The 22,498-nt window shown below is 50.9% G+C and overlaps 11 protein-coding genes across 11 annotated transcripts; 9 read left to right on the top strand and 2 right to left on the bottom strand.

Moving 5' to 3' along the window:
* Positions 1-2: 2 nt before the first annotated feature.
* On the top strand, positions 3-983 carry NCS54_00925200 (Hypothetical protein; the record flags this gene model as incomplete). Its single annotated transcript, XM_053154605.1, has 1 exon — positions 3-983. One exon carries the CDS (start codon positions 3-5, stop codon positions 981-983), a length of 981 nt encoding a protein of 326 aa, XP_053010580.1.
* Positions 984-2,469: 1,486 nt separating this feature from the next.
* NCS54_00925100 (SLT domain-containing protein) lies at positions 2,470-3,222 on the top strand (the record flags this gene model as incomplete). The annotated part of the gene is made up of 1 exon (XM_053154604.1): positions 2,470-3,222. The coding sequence occupies one exon, from the start codon at positions 2,470-2,472 to the stop codon at positions 3,220-3,222; it is 753 nt and encodes a 250-aa protein (XP_053010579.1).
* A 1,563-nt stretch (positions 3,223-4,785) lies between these two features.
* Positions 4,786-6,536, top strand: NCS54_00925000 (uncharacterized protein; the record flags this gene model as incomplete). Its single annotated transcript, XM_053154603.1, has 3 exons — positions 4,786-4,898; positions 4,964-6,389; positions 6,441-6,536. The coding sequence occupies 3 exons, from the start codon at positions 4,786-4,788 to the stop codon at positions 6,534-6,536; spliced, it is 1,635 nt and encodes a 544-aa protein (XP_053010578.1).
* Positions 6,537-6,960: 424 nt separating this feature from the next.
* Positions 6,961-7,374, bottom strand: NCS54_00924900 (Cupin-2 domain-containing protein; the record flags this gene model as incomplete). The annotated part of the gene is made up of 1 exon (XM_053154602.1): positions 6,961-7,374. One exon carries the CDS (start codon positions 7,372-7,374, stop codon positions 6,961-6,963), a length of 414 nt encoding a protein of 137 aa, XP_053010577.1.
* A 463-nt stretch (positions 7,375-7,837) lies between these two features.
* NCS54_00924800 (Hypothetical protein) lies at positions 7,838-8,881 on the top strand (the record flags this gene model as incomplete). Its single annotated transcript, XM_053154601.1, has 1 exon — positions 7,838-8,881. The coding sequence occupies one exon, from the start codon at positions 7,838-7,840 to the stop codon at positions 8,879-8,881; it is 1,044 nt and encodes a 347-aa protein (XP_053010576.1).
* Positions 8,882-9,146: 265 nt separating this feature from the next.
* On the bottom strand, positions 9,147-10,145 carry NCS54_00924700 (2-dehydropantoate 2-reductase; the record flags this gene model as incomplete). Its single annotated transcript, XM_053154600.1, has 1 exon — positions 9,147-10,145. One exon carries the CDS (start codon positions 10,143-10,145, stop codon positions 9,147-9,149), a length of 999 nt encoding a protein of 332 aa, XP_053010575.1.
* Positions 10,146-10,595: 450 nt separating this feature from the next.
* NCS54_00924600 (MFS domain-containing protein) lies at positions 10,596-12,349 on the top strand (the record flags this gene model as incomplete). Its single annotated transcript, XM_053154599.1, has 3 exons — positions 10,596-10,839; positions 10,896-10,994; positions 11,277-12,349. The coding sequence occupies 3 exons, from the start codon at positions 10,596-10,598 to the stop codon at positions 12,347-12,349; spliced, it is 1,416 nt and encodes a 471-aa protein (XP_053010574.1).
* A 924-nt stretch (positions 12,350-13,273) lies between these two features.
* On the top strand, positions 13,274-14,890 carry NCS54_00924500 (Aldedh domain-containing protein; the record flags this gene model as incomplete). The annotated part of the gene is made up of 3 exons (XM_053154598.1): positions 13,274-13,586; positions 13,650-14,251; positions 14,300-14,890. 3 exons carry the CDS (start codon positions 13,274-13,276, stop codon positions 14,888-14,890), a joined length of 1,506 nt encoding a protein of 501 aa, XP_053010573.1.
* Positions 14,891-15,442: 552 nt separating this feature from the next.
* On the top strand, positions 15,443-17,376 carry NCS54_00924400 (Fungal-trans domain-containing protein; the record flags this gene model as incomplete). The annotated part of the gene is made up of 3 exons (XM_053154597.1): positions 15,443-15,517; positions 15,641-15,741; positions 15,798-17,376. The coding sequence occupies 3 exons, from the start codon at positions 15,443-15,445 to the stop codon at positions 17,374-17,376; spliced, it is 1,755 nt and encodes a 584-aa protein (XP_053010572.1).
* An 810-nt stretch (positions 17,377-18,186) lies between these two features.
* On the top strand, positions 18,187-19,063 carry NCS54_00924300 (Hypothetical protein; the record flags this gene model as incomplete). The annotated part of the gene is made up of 3 exons (XM_053154596.1): positions 18,187-18,484; positions 18,554-18,608; positions 18,655-19,063. The coding sequence occupies 3 exons, from the start codon at positions 18,187-18,189 to the stop codon at positions 19,061-19,063; spliced, it is 762 nt and encodes a 253-aa protein (XP_053010571.1).
* A 1,905-nt stretch (positions 19,064-20,968) lies between these two features.
* On the top strand, positions 20,969-22,299 carry NCS54_00924200 (Hypothetical protein; the record flags this gene model as incomplete). Its single annotated transcript, XM_053154595.1, has 7 exons — positions 20,969-20,983; positions 21,033-21,180; positions 21,244-21,489; positions 21,541-21,694; positions 21,763-21,795; positions 21,855-21,948; positions 22,024-22,299. The coding sequence occupies 7 exons, from the start codon at positions 20,969-20,971 to the stop codon at positions 22,297-22,299; spliced, it is 966 nt and encodes a 321-aa protein (XP_053010570.1).
* Between the last annotated feature and the right edge of the window lie 199 nt (positions 22,300-22,498).

The raw sequence follows: 22,498 nt of genomic DNA, 5'->3' as shown, positions 1-22,498 counted from the left end.
CCATGGTATATGTCAATCGCCGGCCACTTTCGGGCCATTATCCAGGCGGCAGCTCGGGGGGAGGTGGCGGTGTGGACTCGTTGCCTGGGGTCTCTACCGCCGGAGATCACTACGACAGATACAACCCGTGGGTTGGTCGAAATACCGGGGGTTACTACCGTAGTAACGGCAACGACACCGATATTGACCTTCCCCCCATTCCTGTCGAATGGATTATCTCACCTGTGCGTATCCACGGCGGTGAATGCCCCTCTGGCAACGGTACTGTTACCTCTTTTGTCGTCTCCGATCTCGTCTCTTGTGTCCTCATGATCATCCTTTTCTACCCTCCGGTACTCAAGAGAATCACCTGTGGCCTCATGGGAAGGACGAATAAGTCGGCCGCCAAAAAGAGTGGAGATTGGAAAATATGGTTCGGCTGGATGTTTCCACTATCCCTGGAGCTCTTGGGCAACATTGTCAACACCGCCATCGTCGTCAATTCTGAAGGGTATGAACACCTTGCCTTCCGCAACGTCTTCGCCCTCTACTCGTCCCGCCCACGCGCCAAGGTCTGGCTCTTCTCTCTCCTTCGTTTTTCGAAATATGAAGGCGAGTATATATTTGCCGATTCATACATTGGAATCTCGGTTGCAGAGGTCATTCTTCACATTGTCATGGCGTCGTTTATCGGAGTAACCTGGCGACGATTCCCCAACGACCCCATCAAGGAGTGGATGAAGCCGCTCACTACATACATGCAAGTTGTGCCGGCCATTTTATTCCTCGCGGTTGCTCTAGTGGTGCCGATCTGGCGACGATCGGGACACCCATCCTGGTTCAATGCATCGTTCTGGGACATTGTTCTTGCGTGTTTCTTTTTTGGGACAGTTTACGCAGCACCTTGGGCTTACTGGGCGCATTTTCTGGAGTTGCCTGGGTCCCTGTGGGTTACCCTTTTTCAGCTGCGACATCAGAAGCAGAAGCTTGCTAACACTGCGTAGGTGGTGCCCACCAGACCTCGTTGGCCAAACAGTCGTGTGGGTGATTTTCTCGGTGCTCAGTATGTCTTCCGAGCTCTATATGGCATAGATTATACGCGGGTAACTAATGATTTAACAGGCGCAATACCCGGCCTTTGAAGTCGACGGTTCATGGGCAATATATGCTACACGGCTAAGCCCCATATTGCCCCATGACGCTAGATTATGCGGGCTAATCGAATGCGTCAACAGCCGTGTTTTTTTCTCTTGGGATCAATGTTATATTTGGCTGAGATTAAATAATAAATTCACTACAATGAGCAGCCCAACCACCTCTCTAATCATTTAGCCATATGGTTTTCGGCATATGTCGGCTACGAGTGAAGATCTTAACGCAATGTGGCCCTCCCGAGTGCCACACGTTAGGCTTTACTGCTGCTTTTTAGTTAACTCAGACCAAGACGAACCCATGATCTGCAATATCTAATTGGAGTGGGAGCTTATAACATGCCGCCCTCGCGGCGCGGAGGACGCGCGAAGGAGTAGTGCATTCTGGGGCCCCATTTGCATCAGAGGAGGAACACAGAGCAACGGAGTAACGTTATTATGGCTAATAAGTAGCGGGGTTGACTTGTGTGTATGCTCGAACGGATTACCCTTGTCATTTCAACACGTGCAGCAAGGGGATTGTTTCATGGGTGGTCCACTAAATGCCGAAGGTCCGACGAACCTAAGTACAACACGCATGATCTCCACTAGCCAGACCATGAGGGATCCCCTAAAGACCAGAGCCTAAAGTAGTTCTAGCAGATCTCGAGAAGTCCAGTGGCCTGTGTCCATTACCATTCCATGAATCCTTTGCCGACGCCATCTAGTTATGCACAGACAAGAGGACCTGTCATGATGAAGTTAAGGACAAGGTACCAGATCTCTGTTGTGACCATTTCTACCAAACTTCGCAATCCAGCGAGAGAATATTACATTGAGACATATGGATAAAACTGTCCTCGGTAGCTTGGGTCGGATGCAATTAGACTAGAAATACGCGTGGAGATAGAAGTGTCGCGTGCAGGCCACTACAAAGGTACAAAGACGGCACATAGATGAGATGAATCAGAATCAAAATCAGTTCCATAGTTACACTCAGTGTTCCCGGTACGACATGCGCTGATCAACGGTCAGCAAGTATTTGCGAGGAGACAGTAAGCAGGTCGGCCCTTCATGATCCTCATGTAACCCTGCAGCAGATCACCCCCACTATCATTTATTGTTTCTTCATGCAGCCCTACAGCTTCCACTATGGGCAGGTGCGGAGAGCCCTTCGTGTTTCAGTTCCCAATGCGGACCAGGTTCGGCCGACGATGTGATCTCCCAAATTGCAGGGGCCAACCTGTCTCGTTCGATAAATTGGCAAGACGACTACAGTTTGCATATAATGAACCTGTTGCCACATAGCTTCGTGTACTTGGAACCATAACATTGCCCTCTCTGGTCTCATTGAATTATCATGCCTTCTCTCACTCACTATCTCACCATCCTCTCTGCTGTGGCCGTTGGCTCTGTTGTTGCCGATGTCAACCCCAACGCGGAGGGAGCCTGCGATGATACTCACGGCGGCCAAGACGCCTGTGGGCCCAACGGAAGTGAGGCTTGGTTGAACACCGGTCTCGATAGTCAAGGATGGAACCCTCCCTTCCTTGATATCAACGGCCTCAAGCACATCTCTCTCGAGGACTACTACAACGGAGTCGGAAGTTCATGCCGCCAGTACGACCAGTACTTCAAATCATCAGGAGAAAAATACAACATCGACCCTGCCATCCTCGCCTTCCTCGCCATGCAGGAGTCGTCGTGCAATGCAGATACTGGCGGACCTACCCCTGGCCTGATGCAATGTGAACCTCGAAACTGTCAGAACGGCAAGTCTAGCTGCCAATACCCCATTCAGGACAATGTCGACTGCGGAGCCCATGTTCTCCGAGCCGCCCTGGACAACGCGGGTGGAAATGCTGTTCGAGCTATTGGCTCCTACAACGGATGGTTCATCAAGGGTTTTGGTCTTAATGGAGGCAAGGGAATCACTGTTGACTACCCTTGCTCCGCTGAGGGCCGCAGGAATGGTGCTCCTCAGAACTTGGATTATCTGCACGAGACGCTCAATGGTTGGTTCCAGGGCCTGGATGTTTATGGAAGTGATGCCGGAAAGGTTGGTGGCATCTATGGCTGCTCTGGAAATTGCAACAACGGGGACAAGTGCTAGGTTTCGCTGGCCGAATAGCCGTTATTGAGAAATAGAGGCAGTCTTAACAGCCCGGCCAAACGACGTTCACTCGCAGTGAAGGGCCGTAGCTCAGTTCCCATGTACATAGTTTCTGCGGTCATTCCGTCAGATGCATAGAAAAGAACATGTTTCTTCTATGAATCTCAGTTCGCTGCAGCGTCAAAGTCGAACACCTCTGAGATAGCATTTGATGTATGTCATATTCCGAGGGATTCGTTTCCCTGGGCTTGGTATGCCCAACTACGGTAGGATCTGCAAGGCGGATGAGCCATCGAAGCAAGTCCCGATACATCTCATCCTTGCCACGATTTCGTTCACGATGACTGTGACTCTGATGCATTTTTCGGTGGACATTAAACGCCGTGAGCCCATCCTCATAGTCCTTGGGAAGCCGGCAAACTAGCACATACGACCATACCCACCGGAGAACTCGGGATCCCGTCCGCTCTCCCATAGATAAGCCGGTGAGGGGCGGATTAGTAGTTGGGTCGGTGACGACCAGCGAATCCCCGCTGTTGTATGTTTTTGCCCAAGACGGTGATTTCTTTTTGCCAGTTGTGCATACTTGGATTGGCTGAGCGATGCAGTGGCTGGGTTGCTCATAACATGTCTCTCATGCGAGAGTCGCCGTCGTGAGTTTCTCTAACGCGAGTCGTGGTCCCATAATGCGGTGATGAACCCAACATGTTGCGCTGGGACCACGAACAACAAGTCGAAGTTCTGTGCGATGTTTGGATGTGCAAGACAAACTTTGTGCACAGGTTGGAGTTGTGCTGACACATCACTAGATTAGCCAATCGGGGTTGATTACGAGGGAACCAAGGTGGGGATCTATGTGGGTCGATGACACTTCCATCCAATTGGAGCTTACCCACGCACGTGATACTGCACGCTTTGCTATTTTAGGATCTCTAAGCTCTACAGCACGTTATGCTCAATAGCTCAGAGAAAACACGGCTCAATTGTAGCGCAGTTTACTTAGATTCATTACCATCGACAACCTCACCATTTACAAATTAACTATTACTTGTAATGGCCTATGTCAAACTTCCGATATACGGTTTTTTTTCTCTTTTGCATTTTATACACTTATTCACCACCTGTGCTATCTCGTTTCCCCAGTTCATGGTTGTAAAGTCATTTGCTTTGAACCCACCCTATACCTGAAGACGTCACGAACAAGATCACCAGATTCCGACTCCTCTCCACTGTAACCAACCCGGAGGCCTTGAGAGTGCAACGAGTTCAACATAATTGGTGAAAAGCCTCATTGTCGCCATAGCTCATCTTTAAGAAATGCGACACGGAGTTGAGCCATATTATGAAGGCCAATCGGGCTGCTTATGTAATTCAGTTCGGCCACTAACTGACCAGATGGGCGCCCTGCGGGGTTTCAAATGACCTTGTCTTGACACAGAAACCCAGACGATTGACCATGAACAACATGGACATTGCGCGTGCCAGCCATGCTTGTTTGCGATGTCGCCGGCAAAAGAAAAGAGTCTGGAAAATTCCCAATCAAATGTTTGAAAGACAATCCCAATGCTAACAGCTGGAAAGTGTAATCGAGGTATTCCGAAATGCTCACATTGTCTGAGGGCCAATGCCGCCTGTAGCAGGGAGGCTCTCATCAGCGGATCACACGTTGCCGTCCGGTATGCCTTGTTCAACCTTTAATCTTCTCTATACGGGAAGTGCGAAGCTAACGCGCGAATTATAGGACTGTCGCGGAACTCGAAGCTGAAGTTGCACGTCTAGAGGCACAGGTCGCCGCGGGTGGACATGTACATCTAGACCGTGTACACATGAGCCCCGGGATGACCGAAGGTGAGAGTCGTAATGACGCTGCCGAGCCAATTCATGTACTCGACATAGACACGAGCAGGAAGGGACAGGCGCCGAGTCTAGGCGTTCTGGCCGACCTCAACAACGCCACAGTGTACGATTACGAGAATTACAACCTGACGCGCATGCTCAACAGCGCGCTCATGCTCGGAAATGACACGCTTGATATACATCCCAAAAAACAACTCGGCAGGCCATTGGTGCTATCCAGGTCGGCGACCGATGGGCGAAGTCCAATACAGGACCTCCCCAAAGACCTGCGCGCTTGGTACCTCGAGCGATACCTGGAACATGTGAACCCGACATTCCCCATCCTCAATGCAGAAGACATCAGATCAACCTTGGAAAGTCTTGACAACGGACAACCTATCGATCCCAGCGAGGCGTGTCTCGCATACTTGGCCTTGGCCATCGGGGCAGTATTACCCAGTACAGATTCTTTGATGGATGCTAGCGCTGCATGCCAGTTGTGGCAGGCAGCTTCCAAGGAACAAGTCTTTCACGATGAAACACCAAACACAGTTCGAATTCTCATCCTTCTAACGCTATTCTCACTGCTCGAGGAAGGATGTGGAAGTTCCTGGCATCTGGCCGAGCTAGTTGTACGATCATGCATAAAACTTGGTCTGCACAGCAAAGCATCCGAACAGACCTTGAGTACCGAACTGTTTTGGAGTGCATATCTTCTCGATCGCTGGGTCAGCTGCACGCTGGGACTACCGGTGTTGATCCATAACGAAGAGTTTGATCAGCAGATACCCAAAGCACAATCCGAAAGCGGCCAAGAGCCATCACCAATCCCACTCTGGCATATGGCTTATAGCCTCTTGGGAGATGAGAGCGGGATTCAGAATAGTGGCCAGGAATCAACATGGCTCGGCCGACCAGGATCCTCACCACCGGCGTCGTCGCACCCATCTTATCTGCTACACAACATGATTGCCACAGATCTGCGGATCGCTCACGCATCTCACTGTATCCTCCGTGAAGGGGAAGCGACTGCACAAAGATTCGATGGCACAGCTTCGAATCACCTCTCAGTCGTCGAGGTTGCCATCAAGCGTGGGTCCACGCTGCCCTGGACGACCGGGTACACAACCTTTCTGTCTGTCATGATACGGCTCATCTCTTTTGGGCAAATCTCCAGATGCGGCCTGCTGTTCACCCAAAGCACCCCTGATTCGGTGTACATTTCGAGGGCAGTTGATGTTCTTCGTTTCCTTGGCCGCACATTCAAGTCTCTCGAATGTCTGGTCGACTTGCTCGGCCAGCTTAATCAGGTCGGCACAGCAAGTATTTCGGTATCTAGCGCTCCATTGTGTTTTCCGAGTACAACATTAATTGTTTCATAGGGCTCTAATGAAGCATCCATCGGTGTACCCCGGCATTCTGGGATATTTACCATCACATCTCGCGCTTTGCAATCGATCGGTGTCAGCTGTAGTTAAACGCCATGGCACATGTGTGTCACAGCAAGAATCCCACGGTCTAACCCTCGGACCTGATTACCATTTTACATATTTTAGTATCAGAAGACACCTAGCCTGTATATATATCGATCTCTTGGTGTGCTAGTCGTCGTTAGAGCAGAAATTCAGCACTTTCGCAATTGGGAATGTTACATCTAAGCATTGCTGTGCAGAATTCTTAATACCATAATAGTATAAGACTTGACGTTTCAAGGCATCTTAGAATATGAACATAATAGAAATGCTCGAATCACTGAGCTAGCAACATGAGTTTGCAAGATTGAGTTATCGGATTGGTCTGGTCGACGTTGACCACGGCCTTTATTCATCCATTATTTATAACTCATAATTGACGAGTTATATCCCGAATTGGCGCTTTTCCCTTTGAAAGCCATAAATTGACTTATTTCCCCTTGTTACCTAACCTCGCGTTGTACTCTTCATCCGTCACAGCCTCATACCACGTCGTTTTGCCCCGGCTAATAGCCAAATGAACCAAAATACTCCCCTCATCAGCCCCATGCCAATGAACAGTTCCAGCCGGACACCAAACAATATCGCCCACAGACAGCTTCTGAGGGACACCGCCCTTGTCGCAGACCCAACCAGATCCGGCCTTGACTTCGAGGACCTGGCCGTCCTCGTGGTGGTGCCAGTGTGTGCGGGCACAGGGAGTGAATGTGGCCGTCACCATGGTGATGCCTTCTTCTTGCTTGTTGAGGACGCTGTCGTACCAGACTTCGCCGGTAAAGGTTGGGCCCTTTTTGAGGGTTTGACCGTTCTCGGGCCGGGAGGAGCGGATGATTGTCATAGGCATCTTGGAGGATGGGGTATGGAGGAAGGTGTGGTAAGTGATTCTTGGGGTTGGTAATCAGGATTGATGAGAAGGAAGATGAGATATCGAATCAAGTGATGTCCTTGAATTGTAAACTAGCAGGGATCGATTTCGATCCTTGTTATAAACTGATGCGGCTGTCGGTTACTTTTCGGACAAGCCCGCAACGAGGATCTGCCCTCGGTCTTGAGTGGGGCCGGCTCGGATGGTCCGCTCGGGCAGGCCCGACGACACCGGGGAAGCAAATCAAACCATGAAGTTGCCGCTCGGACAAGGGCGCGGGGCTTATCGAGCCGGGAGACGCGCGTAGGCATATTCTCGAGTGGTCTCGGTAAAGAGAGAAAGACGGGAAACGATTTCCTCGCATACAAATCAACCCTTGTGCAACTCCAGACCTTCAGAATCCCGTCATCATCACTCCTCCAGACCCGTTCCGCTAGTCACGATGCCTTCTGCAGAGAATCCCACAACTTACGGCTTCATTGGCCTTGGGCTAATGGGCCTGCCCATGTGCAAGAATCTCGCCAGCAAGCTTTCTCATGGCGAGCGCATCCGCATCCTGGACCTCAACGAGGCGGCCATGGATCAACTCCACAACGAGTTCCCCAAGCAAATCACAAAATGTTCTTCGCCAGCTCAAGTTGCTGAAGGAGCAGAGGTCATTGTGACTATGCTTCCAGAAGGCCGCCACGTTCAGTCAGTCTACATCTCGGGCCCTGATGCGCTCAGCACCGTCTCTCTGAGCGGGAAGCTTCTGATCGACTGCTCAACAATCGACACGGCGACCTCGCTTGGCATCAAGGATCACCTGAACACAAAGTTCACCAATGCCTCCTTCTACGATGCTCCCGTCAGTGGAGGCGTCATTGGCGCTGTCAAAGGAAGCATCTCCTTCTTTGTCGGATGTGACGATGCTACCGACCCCAACTTTGCCACCAAGATTCAACCTATCCTACGCTTCATGGGCGGAAAGATCATACCATGTGGTGGACCATCACTAGGCTTGACGGCGAAGCTCTGCAACAACTACCTCTCCGGCATCCTTACGATCGCGTGCTCCGAGACGTTCAACATCGGTATGCGTGCCGGCCTTAATCCCAAGAAGCTATACGACGTGCTTCACGCGGGTTCAGCGCAAAACACGATCGCCGACAAGTTCTGTCCCGTGCCCAACGTCGATCCCAATAGCCCGAGTAGTCATGGATACAGTGGTGGTTTCCGTATGGCACTGATGCTCAAGGACTTTACGCTTGCTACACAGATGGCCGAGCGGGCTGGTGCTGAGAGGGTCTTGGGAACCAAGGGCCTAGAGATGTACAGCTTGTTGAGCAGAGAGGAAGAGTACAAGGACTTGGATGTGAGGGCAATGTTTAGATACATTGGAGGGCAGGAGGACTGGGAACAACAAGAAGAAAGTCGGGATGCCCGGGGTGTGGAAAAGAATGATAATGGCACTAATGGGCACCAAGATCTTGTAAAACAGCATTAGATCATGTAAAGAGTCCAAAGCAGGTTGAATCTACGCGTGGCAATGGTTTTCTTATCTCTACTTGGATCTTTGCCTATTGTCTTGCCTACCTTCATGTTCGTGACTCCAATAATCAATGGCTCGATATGTGTGAAAGAATAGCTTGACGGAACTGACTTTGCCACCTAATGATAGGGCCGGGGGTTCAGACAAGTAACTAAGAACTAGGTCTCACCATTAAACTGTCAGGGCACGGCGATGAACGTGGGTTGGAACTATCGAAACATCATGTGGCCCTCTCCTTGACTAGCGCCCAACATCTGGCCTTGGCTAAAGCATACAGCGTCTCTAATCGAGGCATGGGGACACCTTTTTGCTTCCCAAGCCTCACTGCATTACCCAAGATCGCTTCCACCTCAAACTCTCTGTTCTGCCTAACGTCCTGGAGCATGCTCATCTCTCTCCCAGTCCCCGTCTCCGCCCTCTTCTTTGCGATGGAAAACTTCTTCTCAGCCACTTCAACCGTCACGCCCTTGATACCCGCTGCCTTGGCCAGCTCGACAAGTTCCATCATGATACCCCACGCTAAATCATGAGCGTACGGCTCCGAGGTTAGGAGAAAGTCTCCGTCCGTGGTCAGCGTGAGAGCCCCGATGGGATTCCATGCCGCGTTCATGAGTAGCTTGGACCAGCGGGCTACCTGGATATCATCGTGGACCTCAGCACCGCCACCACCCTTAATCATGAGACCGGCAAAACGTCTTGCAGAATCCTTGTGTGACTGGGGCGCGTTGGAGGGATAGGTGCCTAGTTCGAAGAGGTTGAGCATCTCGGGATACTCAATTGTGCCAGGGCCTGTCTGCACAGCGGGACAGTAGACGACGCCGCTCAGGATGGGATTTTGAGGGAATGCTGCCGCGATCTCCTCCTCAATCATGATGCCGTTCTGTGCTAGGATAATGGTTGTCTGTGTTCTTCCTTCCAGAACAGGTCTGAGCCGTTCGGGCAGCGATGGCTTGCTGCCCGGAAAGGATTTTGTGCAGACCAGGACAAAGTCAAAGGAGACTTTGCTACATTCAGAGATATCGCGCACGACGGCAGTTGGTCTAAATGTGACATTGCCATATCGCACAGACGATAGCTTGAAGCCTTGTTCTTTGACCGTGGCGTAGTTGGACCGACAGACGGTCGTCACATTGCAGCCAGCTTGGAGGAGCTGATACAGATAAACACTGCCGATGCTGCCGGCGCCAAAGAGGAGGATATTGGTAGATGAGACAGCCATGGCGAGAACTGAACAAGGGATTGATGCGGCTCTGTAGTCAACAGGAAGGTTGAGTGAGAGTTTGCGTGGTAGGTGAGCTCCCGGGACAACTAGACCCCGATTGGCTCTCTGTTTTAATACACAAGGAGGCGATTGTGGGTGGAACTAGCAGCAAGTCAAGGAGGGGCTCTTGCTATTCCTTGGCGCCGGCCTTCCCCGACTTGCTCGACCGAGGGATTGAGTAAGCCTCCGTAGACTCGGACAACCCCGACGACGATGGATTTTGTTCCCCAACCCCATGGGGATTCCCCAGATCCCCCACACATACCTATGGCCCCCACGTTTCTTGTGGATCATATAGATTGATAGGACAGCCCTGTCTTGAGATGAACTTCCAGTCAACAACGGCAGGCGAGTCTCTTCATCGTTTGTCCTTCTTCCCAGACCCTTTTCTCTTTTGTCCAAAGCATAATGTCGGCTCCTGATCAAACCGCCAAACTCCACGACCTGCCTGGGCAGGTCAGCAACAAGCTGTCTTACGCACACGAAGAGGGAGATCTGGACGAAGCGTCCGGCTTGACCCATGAGGAACTGGCGTTTGTTCGAGAATTCCCCGAGGACAAGAAGAAAAAGGTCCTTTGGAAGGTCGATGTGCGGCTGGTGCCATTCCTGACGCTCTTGTATCTTTTTGCTTATATCGATCGGGCTAATATTGGTAAGTGTCTTCTATCCATTGTCTATTGAGATGCGTGCTGATGCCTGTTGGAATAGGCAATGCAAAAATTGAAGGACTTGTCGAAGATCTCGGCATGACAGATGACCAGTACAGAATTTGTCTCAGCATCTTCTATGTCCCATACATCCTCTTCGGTAAATCTACTATCTTCTACCTTGCTCTCGGTTGATCTTTTTTAACATGATGGAAACTAGAAATCCCGAGCAACCACTACCTCAACAAGATGAAGCGTCCTTCTATCTACATTTCCGCCATTGTCATTGCCTGAGGGCTCGTCATGACATTCTCTGGCCTTACCCAGAACTTTGGTGGCCTTCTGGCTATTCGCCTATTGCTTGGAGCGACAGGTACATCTATCTTTGCTTCTTGACCTTGCCTTGCTTAGAGTAGAGAGCTAACAAAAGTGTCTCATGCAGAGTCTGGTTTCTTCCCCGGTTCAATCCTCATCATCTCCAAATGGTACCTCCCCAACGAGACGCAAACCCGTATTGCGGTTTTCTACACGGCTTCTGCTCTGGCTGGCGCTTTTAGCGGAATGCTCGCGGCCGGTATCGCCCAGATGGACGGCGTCGGTGGTTTGGAGGGGTGGCGCTGGATCTTCCTCCTCGAGGGAATCGTCACCGTCCTGCTCGGAGTGCTCACCTACTTCTGGCTCATTGACTCGCCCGCGTTATCGAGCGGATGGCTTGAGCCTGATGAGATTCGCTATCTGGAACTTCGCCAGCGCGCAGATCCGTCTCGACGAGCTATGGCGCGTGCTAAGAGCGAGGGCAGCGGGTCTGACACTCGCAAGGCGTTGATCAGTGTCCTTTGCGATTGGCAAATTTGGATGCATGGAATCATCTACTGGTCCAACACGGTGCCGAACAACGCCCTCAAGTTTACCATGCCGCAAATTGTCCGCAACATGGGCTTTGAAGCTACTCGAGCACAACTCCTGACTATCCCCCCTTATATCATCGGCGCCATATCCGCATTCGTTTCTTCTTGGTTCGCCGACCGCTTCAGCTGGCGTATGCCGTTTATTGTTGGCCCGCAGCTCGTCGTCATTGTGGCTTACTCGGTTCTCTTTGCTATGGCTGGCGATATCACGAACAATGTCCCCGCCTGCTACTTCAGCATCTGTCTAGCGTGTCTGGGTTTATACCCTATCAACCCCTGTGGTAACGCGTGGAACCTGAACAACTTGGCCGGCCCCTCCAAGCGGGCTATGGGTATTGCCTTTATGCTGTGCATTGGCAACGTTGGAGGCATCATCGGTGGTTTCATCTACATTGACAGCGAGAAGCCCAAGTATCCTACTGGTTTCGGATCCAGCTTGGGTTTTGTGGCAGCTGGTGTCTTGGCCTGTCTGGTGGTTGAGGCCCTGTATAAGTATATCAACACCCAGAGGGCCAAGATGACAGAGGAGGAAGTGTTTGCCAAGTATACGCCCGAGGAGCTGGATGCCATGGGTGATCGATCGCCATTGTACAGGTACACACTGTGAGGGAAGAGCATGGCGAGCGTTAAACTCGTATTATGCCATGCCTCTTGATTGGTGATAGTACGGAACTATGGTTAACTAAATAGATACTACTACGCAAAGTCAGAAGCTGTTGCAACATCGATAGTAATTGTGATCGATATGAATGTGGAGCGGATTGTGTTGTATGCAGTAGTCATGTACGCACGCGTTAAACTAGATACTCAACCAAATTCACTTCAATTGGTGAGGGAATGGCACGCCTACATGGACTGAGAGAGACTTCTACTCCCCAGTGCCAGTCAATAACTACAGAACAGGAACACACAGTAAATTCCACGATTCCTGGGGCCCAGGCCAACGAGAATGTCGCTGCAGTCATAGCTACTGGGTAATATCGTCGTTGTTGAAGGATGTGCTCCTTGCTGTTGTTTATGGTACAGTCTTGATCTAACAAGAGAACTGCAACAGACGACAATGGCTAGGATGATACATCACTCACAGATGATTAGAAAACCCTGAACATGCATGCATAGCATCCACTTTCTGCAGGTTCGCCACACGAGGAATCAGGTCGGGACTTGATCATCCTTGCGCATGAGTCACGACCACCGCCCTGAAGAGACTGTTTCCGGGGCATGCGGGGTGCAGACAACTTCTCTTGGAGATGTCGGATTTGCCCGTGGCTGGTGGGTCGGCCTTGTCCGCTCCAGCTTGCCGTTCGCTTGGCTATCTCCAACTGAATCGGGGTTGTCCACTCTGTGTTTGTAGTAGAGCCGGATCCGTCCGCTCATTGACATTGGTTGAGTAGACGGAACTGAACATCTAGTCAATGCCGAAAGGTAGTCCTGCGTGTGATAGAAATAAGACAAGTTCAGAGAACGAAAGCACACAGGTCAACACAACATCCTCCACCCAGAGGCATTTCGAATAGGCAAAAACATCACCATGAGTCCCAACACTGCCAAAGATAATGGGCATGGTATCCCAATTCCCATCACAAACAAAGACCTCTTTGACACTCGCGGCCTGGTCGCAGGTTCATGGAGAACCCCACCAGACGGCAAATCTTTCCCTGTCTACGAACCGTCATCTGGCAAAGTCCTTCGGGAATGCTCTGACTTCGGACATCAAGACTTTGTCGATGCTATTGATGTAGCTGATAAAGGATACCGACAATTTTGGTCCTCAACAACAGCTAAGGAGAGGGGAAGCCTCCTTAGGTCGTGGTACGAGCTGATTCTTGAGAATGCCGATGATTGTACGTGCGACAAAACGGTGGAACTGCATTGACTTCTCTTGCTGACAGCATGCTCACCTGTAGTGGCTGTGATTCTCTCGCTGGAAAATGGTAAGACCCTGGCCGAAGCTCAAGGCGAAGTCAAAATGGCAGCCTCGTACGTCTCCTGGTTTGCCGAAGAAGCCACCCGAGCCTATGGCGAGACGATTCCCTCGTCTTTTCATGAAACCGCGGTGCTCACGTTCAAGGAGCCCGTGGGAGTCTGTGGTATTATAACGCCGTGGAACTTTCCGGCTGCGATGATCACGAGGAAAATCGCACCTGCGTTCGCCGCTGGATGCTCCGTGGTGATAAAGCCACCAAGCGAGACACCGTTCAGCGCCATCTCATTGGCAAAACTAGCTGTCAAAGCTGGCATCCCAGAGTCAATTATTCACGTGGTTCCCACAAAGGATCGGCAGGCATCTCTTGAGTTGGCAACGAACCCCAAGGTTAAGAAGCTGAGCTTTACCGGGTCTACAGGAGTAGGCAAGATGCTCACGAAACTGGCGGCAGGGACCATGAAGAAAGTGAGCATGGAGCTAGGTGGAAATGCGCCTTTGATCGTATTTGAGGACGCGAATCTGGACTGCGCAGTACAAGGAGCCTTGACTGCCAAGTTTAGGTGCGCCGGCCAAACGTGCGTGGTATGTTCATCAAGCCCAAGGCCCTTGACTCGGCTAACCTTGACATAGTGTGCTAACCGGATATACGTGCAAAACTCGGTCGTGGAAACATTTACAGCTAAGCTCGTGGAGCGTGTGGGTAAGCTTTCTCTTGGTAAGGGCATTGAGCAAGGCACGACCCTCGGGCCCCTCGTCAACGCCGCAGCCGTGAACAAGGTAGCGCACCAGGTAAAAGACGCCGTTTCAAAGGGGGCGGTCGTGAGAGCCGGCGGCAAACCGCCAGGTACAGACGGCTTCTTCTTCGAGCCCACCGTCATCACGGGTGCAACAAAGGAGATGGAGGTTGCAGCTGATGAAACCTTCGGACCCCTCGCGGCCATTTTCTCGTTTGAGACTGAAGAGGAAGTTATAGCCTTGGCCAACGATACGGAATTTGGTTTGGCAGGGTATTTCTTTTCCAAGGATATCGGGCGCGTTATGAGAGTGGCTCGTCAGCTTGAGTGCGGTATGGTGGGTGTCAACACCGGCATTATGACGGCATGTGAGTCGCCATTTGGAGGCATTAAGGAGAGCGGTGTTGGCATTGAGGGCTCCAAGTACGGTCTGGCCGAATATCAGAACGTCAAGGGGGTCACGATTGGAAACCTCAACGACTACTAAGAAGTTGCGGCGAGTAGAAGTGTTATGTATCTGAACCGCTCATCAACATCTGATATACCGAATTGACCAAAGCCGTCTAGCTTAACGGGAGGACTAGCACCCCGTACCAATGAATTGTAATGGCTTTCTCGTCAATCAGCCAACCGGAAAGACTCCCTCCAGCACGACTTCTCCAACCCTCAAATCCAAATCGAGCTGATCAACGACCGCCGGGCAAGTCCGACAAGCCCAGATGACTGGCCCGGGAAACGCCGAGTAAATGTTAGTCAAATCGGCTATATGGCCAAAAGTGATGATTGGTGACGTGAACGACCCATCGGTCCCTTGGTTTTACACCCCGCACCCACTATCCAAATAACAAACACCAAGAAAGGATGCAGTCAATACCAGAGGCTGGCTCTCATGCGGCATCAAATCTAGTGACTGCTACCCAGGGAGCATGTGTATCATGCAAAAGCAAGAAATTAAAAGTACCAGACCCTTCAAGAACGTCCTCTGTCGTTGTGCCGTCTATCTGACTCTTCATACGTAGTGCGACAGACTGTCGCAGTCATGCAACAACTGCGCGAGACTTGGAGAACAATGTATCGCCGTGGACCCCGGGTCAGGGCAGCTTCACGCGAGGAGGTATGCAATGTTGGACGTTTAGCCTAGACACCGCTCATATGATCTTGCATCAGTTACGTGGATGGCCTTCGCGACAGGGCCGAAAGTCTGCGATTTGCTATCCGTGAGAACCGACATTCTCAGCCTGAGGGCGTGATTGAAGGAGGACCTGCCTCTAACCCTACATCTTCCAGCTCTTTGCCCAAGGTTTCCCCCAATTACAGCGGCTCCGGGAGTATATTCAGGTATGATTGACTCATCTCCTTGACCTCTATACAATTGCTGATAAGCATCTACCTAGTCTCGGACAGCTAGTAGCCGCCGCCGTTTCTCGAGGTTCAGATAACTCAGTTCTCCGCCTGGGTATCTCTGCAGCCCAGGAACACGAACAACAAAACATAGAAAGGGTGCGCGCCACAGAGATGCCTCTTCCCAGTCTCGGTGACGCTGTCGCACTTGTCAAGCTGTACTTCGATGCATTACACGTTACTATGCCATTCATGAGACAAGCAGATGTCTTCCAGCAGCTTGAGCGACTGTATACTGGCACCCCGGCCTATACTGCACATGAAAAAGCTCAAGATCTCTTTCAGCTCCACATGATATTTGCTATCGGGGCCATGCGTTCTCCTGGGAGTTGGAAAGAAGATTGCGCAAGGGACCATTATCTGACCGCCATGAGCAAGGAGTCTCACCTTGGTCAAGTGCCGCCTCCTGTACAGATACAGAACCTGCTCCTAGTCTTTGTCTTTGCTACTCTACACGACGTCGGCATCGCGAGTACTTGGGAGATTATCAGACAAGCCATGAGAGTCTGTGTGAAGTTTGGCTTCCATAGTCGGGAGACGGCGGAGCACGACCGGCTACAAGAACAGCTACGGCGAAAAATATTCTGGTCTGCATACATCTCGGATCGACACTGCAGCCAGAACTTGGGTCGACCGGTAGCTCTGGCTGAAGAAGATATCACCATCGAGCTTCCAATTAACCAGGATGACGACCAGATCAAGGCGGGCGAGCCAGAGATTCCTGGGCGATATACCGAAGTGACAAACTTGGTGAGACACACCCTCCTACGACGTCTTGGTACGAATGCGCGGATAGCTTTGAACCGTTTATCACGACAACAAGCTTCTCTGGCAGAGCAGATAGAGACTGCGAAAACATGGACCGATGCGCTTGAGGCTTGGTACAACTCTAGTGTTGTCAAGCCTACCCCTACAAACGCATACGAAACCAAGCAATATCTCGATATCAACTTTCACCGTGAGCGGATGAAGTTCTTGTCGTATCTGGTTCTTCCCTCGGACAACGCGCAGAATGCGACTGCGAGTATCGAGCACTTGTGGCAGTATACCCTCTCGGCTTACCAAATTCTGCTGGCGTATCAGAAGCAGTCTAACGACGGTTTCTTGAAACCTAACTGGACGTACGTGCAAGACGTGTTAAAATCAGGATTTGGCATTCTCTACTGTGCAGTAGGCATACCAGAGCATCGACGTCAAAACAACGGCGGGGTCAGCCTGACGCCCTCGGAGTTGGACACGGTTGTCAACGCGCTCAAACTATGCGGTGAAACGTTGAGCGAGATTACGGCCGAGTGGCAGACGGTACAGCGTCACGCAAACGCGTTTATGCAAATGTCTGAGGCTGTGCTTGAGCTCATCGCGAGCACGACCCGGAACGTCACGCGGGAGCAGAGTCACGCGGGAAATGGCGGCGAGAGACTGGAAGAAACCATGGATTGGGACTTTGATGCTCTTGATTCCACATTGAATATGTTCCAAGGGGAAGGCATTGAGCCGTTTACTGATGCAGAGTGGGCCGAGTTGTTTGAGCTGGCTGTGGAGGTGGACGGGGAGCTCACTATGCCCTTGTAAACCGTTTCTGGAGCTGAGCTCTCGGCGCTCTAAGATGAGGTGGTGCTGAGCTCGGGCTGGGCCGCTGGCATTCTTGAGGCTGCACAGCCCTATAAGGAATGGATTTGCAACGCGTGATCAAGGCCGCTTGTGGTCACACGCGACGTTCTTCACGCACATGCTTGGGCTGCCGTCCCCCACAGTGTCGAGTAAATCAGCCTTGAAAGACTGCGCTAGCTTCTTCTTTTGGCAGCATTAAGCGATAGGGGGACCGTAACACAGGTCTTGAAACACTAGTTGATGCAATGCAGACGGTTCGTACTATGTCAGTATTGCCCAAGACATATGGCGGTTTGTCACACAAGAGATTCAAGCCTAATAGGGCTGTTAATAGGTCACTGTGTTAGCATTTGGATATGATGCTATGATGTGTTGATAATGTGTTTTTTATTATAGTTGAAGCCCGGCCCTTGAGGGATAACTGAGCCAGAAGACCGAGGACTGTTCATTTTTATAGTGCTTGTGGCAATGATCGACGTGTTAGACCTAGCTCACCGAGAATGCCGTTTGAGCTATAGCACGGGTAAGTCTCTTGAGGAACAGTTGTCAGTGAGCTTGTGCGATTAACCACTACCACTCATGAGACTGATTGTCAGTGCTCCGGCCGGGTTCAGGTGCTTGTGACACGACTTGCGCGTATGCCCAATAGTTGAACAGCAGCCCAGGTGTTTTGAAATTTTTTTAACGTTACTGGAGGAATGTAGCTTCGAGGTTATCCTGAATCATCATCTTCCTCTCTCCATCCATCTCTTTGTAGGCCAACCATTCGATATGGGCGAGCCGCTGTCCATCGTCAGTGGTAACGCCGGTATTATTTCTCATGGCACTACCGCGTGCAGTGGTCTCCATACGTATTTCAGTGCTCTGAAAGACCAAGGCAAAAATATTGAATACGCTTGCCACCACCTAAGTCTACTCAACAGTTACATCGAGCTCATTCGGCCCAGCGCGCCAACACTCAGTAGTCGCCATGCCGAAGCAGGTGATCTCATCGCTAGGACACTTATAATATGTGAAGGCGAGCTTGAAGCTCTCGAAAAAACCATTGACAAACTGAAAAGCGGCAAGGGTGTATGGGAGAAGTCAAAATCAACCGTCACTTATCTATTCAATCAGGCGAAGCTGACCTAAGTCCAAGACCAACTTTTCAAGGCCACAGCAGTGCTAGAGACTGTTGTTCAAGCATTGATTCTGTAAGAAAACCTGCACCTATTGAAGGATGTCTACTAATCTTGATAGTCGTGAAAACATATCTATTAGCAATGATATAGAGGCTCTCAGAAACGCTGTCCAGGACAACCATGTGGTCACACAGGACTTTCTTCGCAGAATCGAAACTGGCGTCGACACTGCTGGCTATGCTGTCAAGCTAGAATCAGCACTGTTGATGGAAATATTTACTGCGATCGAGCAACAGAGAGCGATGACATCGAGCAGTCACGCTCTGATCCAAAGTACCAACGCCATGCTCTCGGTGAAGCTGGATAGTGTTGTAAGAGCCTTGATTCTCCACATGGACCTTGTCGGATGGAGCTTGCCCCCACATAAAAGCACTGGATCTAATGAGAGGACTATAGACGGGACGGAACGGCTCGAGCCTGTCGTTATTCCCCTCAGCCGCTGTGCCACCGATGACCGTCATTCCTAGTTCAACACCAAGTTGTGTAATCACGATGCGACGATGGAGGTCCTGGTCTGTTAAACCCTCGCTCTTGGCACTGGCTAGGGCTTGGAGCATCATTTGCAGACTGGATCTGGAATGCGAGTCGACCCATTCCGGTGCACCTGTAGAAACTATCATGCCCATCGACCAAGATACATGGAATGGCTGGCCGTGGCAGCGCTGGCCCGCATGACACTTGCCAAGTCACTAGTCGCTACTGAGCGACTAACTCTGCGTGATATTGGATGTGATGAACGGAACAGGACCAGTTCTGGACCATAACCATATAAGGGCTGGGCGCAGCTGAAAACAATAAGCGGTTGTCAAGGCCCTTTTGTTCCGTCTTGGTGCCCATTCCGCATTAGAGGGCAGAGACTCGTCTTCTGATCTCAGTATAAATAAGTCTCTGAGATGTATACCCCTCCCAGAACACCTCCTCCAGAATCTGGTGGACTACATCGTTCAGACTCATCTTCTCGTTCACCTCCTGCCAATACCACCGCTACAGACTCCCAGGTCAACATGGCTGTCGACAAGGAAAAGATGGCTGAGTCAATGGCTGCGCAAGCTGCGGCTGTCTATAAGGTCAGAGTCGTTCCCCGGCTCAAAGACTGTGGCTTACCTGTTGTCTACTCTATCCGTGAAGCACTTCAGGCGTCTTTTCCCGTTGCACCTGAGCAGTTGATGACGGTCCAGGTTCCCGGAACCATCATTAACAGTGGGTGAGTATTGATTCTGACTAAGGGGGGACAGGTTGCTCACTCGTACCAGTAGGAGCGGTGGCTACTGGTGGAACAAAAATAAACACGCAGAGACCCTTCACACTGTCAAGGTGAACGAAGCTCGACTGGTCGATGGCATGATTCCCTTGAGCAAGATCATGGTGAGTTTCCGTCATTCAACGACCGCTGTTACAGGGTGGTTCGTTGCAGGATCCTTTGAGCTGATCCAGTCAGACGCGGCAGAAGGAACAAAGGCATTGTCCAAGAAGTTCGAGGTGTCTAGCGGGTTTTAGATCGGCTCGTGGCTCGTGCGGTATCCAGCGTTGGAGTCGACGACGGGCGACTTGACTCCGAGCTGAGATGCAACGGAGTAGAGTCTGCTTGTAGCTTGGTGTGACATTCTTGATGATCGGGGCAGTGTTTGCAGCGTAGGTTGAAAGACAACTGGGATGGGCCGCAGTCGCAATCGTCTTAAAGGTGCAGCCATGATTGATCTTTAAGATAGAAATACAAAAACACATCTCGATGTCAAAAATAACTCTAAATAGTCGGCCTACATAAAGGGAAAACAATTAAAGCAGAAGGGTGATCCGACGTTGATAGCCGAGAGTTGATGCAAGGACCAACGGATGTAGAATATCCTCGGTCTTTTGGAATCCTCGGCCGGCTACTCGCGCCTACCGGCTGTTTTGAAGCCATCGAAAGCTGACCCATGGGGGCATGTGGTCCATATTCTTGTCGCATATGATCCCCAGACCGCCACCATATCCGGAGGCCGGACCGGCTCCACTCATACGCGCCGGCAATTGTGTGGCACCAATGACCAAGTCAGCGTGAGGCTGGTGACCTTGCGCCCATTCAAAAGTCATCTTGAACTCGTCCTTTATTCCTAGAGAGCTCTCCTGGAGTATCTGCGAAACCTTCATCTACTCTATTCCCGGTCGCCGTTCTTGCGTGCCAGCTTTTACTATTAATCATGCGCGCCCATAACATTCTCCGACAGACCAGCTTCATCACAAACCTTTCTCGTGCTCAGCAAGGGCGTCTAAGTGCTCAGGACTTAGTCCAGTATCGTTTCCGATTAGGGACCCAGAACTCTTTTGCAACATCAGCCAAGGCTTTCTCAACTGACAGGTCTAATACAATCGGCTTCATCGGCCTTGGCGCCATGGGCAATCATATGGTCAGCTGCTGCAGATCTGACTCTGCGAAACGCGATCTAACTTGACTAGTTCAATAACCTTGTGTCGAGATACAGGAACCCAGAGAGTGGAAATGAGGTCGGATTCGCATTGTATGATGTGAACCAGGCCGCAGTAGACAATATCATTAAATACCACGACTCTGAGCACCCCAATGTGCCTCTCACTAGTTGCTCATGTAAGTATGCACCATGAGATGAGACTTTTAAGGTATGTTAGTGGCACCGCTAACGCCTTACAGCACCTTACGATGTAACACAGAAAGCTTCTACTATTATCAGCATGGTTCCTACTGGAAAGCACGTCCAGGAGGTCTATGTTGGCGAAGGGAAGAGTGTCCTGAGCGCTCTCAAGGATATAAGTCAAGATCAGCGCGCAGAAACTCTCTGCATTGATCAGTCTACCATTGAGCAAAGTGTCAGCAAGGCAGTCGCCTTGCAGCTGCGACAAATCGGGGCAGATCTGGTGGACGCCCCAGTCTCAGGAGGTAAGCCGAGTGACCCAGTTCTGTCATCACCACTAATCCACGATGACACAGGTGTCATTGGTGCAGAGAAAGGCACATTGGCAATCATGGTTGGCGGATCCAAGACCTCCTACCATCGCTCTGTCCCCGTCCTGCAATCCATGGCTCGCAAGGTCACATATTGTGGTGACCTCGGTGCTGGACTTGCCGCGAAGATTTCGAATAAGTACATCGCCCCACCACCGGCCGATTTCGACACAATTACTGACCTCGGGCACTCGCCATGATATACAGTCTTCTACTTGGCATCACCATGCTTGGCTTGAGGTGAGTTAGGAAACAGACGGAACCCCGGATACTCGAAAGCAGAGGCTAATGAAACCAAGTGAAGCGATGCTACTGGGCAAAAGGCTCGGAGTTGATCCGCAAGTACTTGCCGACATCATTAACAGCTCCACGGGGCGTTGCTGGTCCAGTGAAGTAGGTTTTCAAACGGTCTCGCTTCTAGCAGATCAGGACCTTCTAGTAGGAGCATGCGCTAATGCTCTTGTACAGATCAATCACCCGGTCCCTGAGGTCAAAGCCGGAGACTCTAGCCCTCCAGCCCACCGGAATTACGAGGGCGGCTTCGTTACTAAACTGGCTCACAAGGACCTTGCTCTCGCTATTTCGGCTGCCGAAGAGGCCAATGTCCCTCTCGCGGTGGGACGGTGCGTTGAGGAGACGTATAGACCACTGGCCAGGTCCAAGGAGTTTGGAGACCGAGACTTTAGTGTGGTCTACGAGGCTCTTGATTCTCTGGGCTCCGCTGCGCGGAACTCCAAGCTATAGCCTATTTACCATTTCATTCCTATTAGACGTACATAAGTTTATCATTAGCGAAGCTGGAAGACAGTAACCATGTATCTCGTTTCAAGTGGAAATTTGGCATGGCAAAGCCCTAATAGCTTCAATGCATATGTAAGAGAGTCAATTATGAAACTTTGAAATAGCATGCTACCTCTAAAGCACGGCCCTTAGTTCCCGTTGA

The sequence above is a fragment of the Fusarium falciforme genome, chromosome 7 (genome assembly GCF_026873545.1).
Source record: "Fusarium falciforme chromosome 7, complete sequence".
Classification (NCBI taxonomy): Eukaryota; Fungi; Ascomycota; class Sordariomycetes; order Hypocreales; family Nectriaceae; genus Fusarium; species Fusarium falciforme.
Note: the sequence above shows the minus strand (reverse complement) of the source record. Positions and strands in the feature narration are given on the sequence as shown.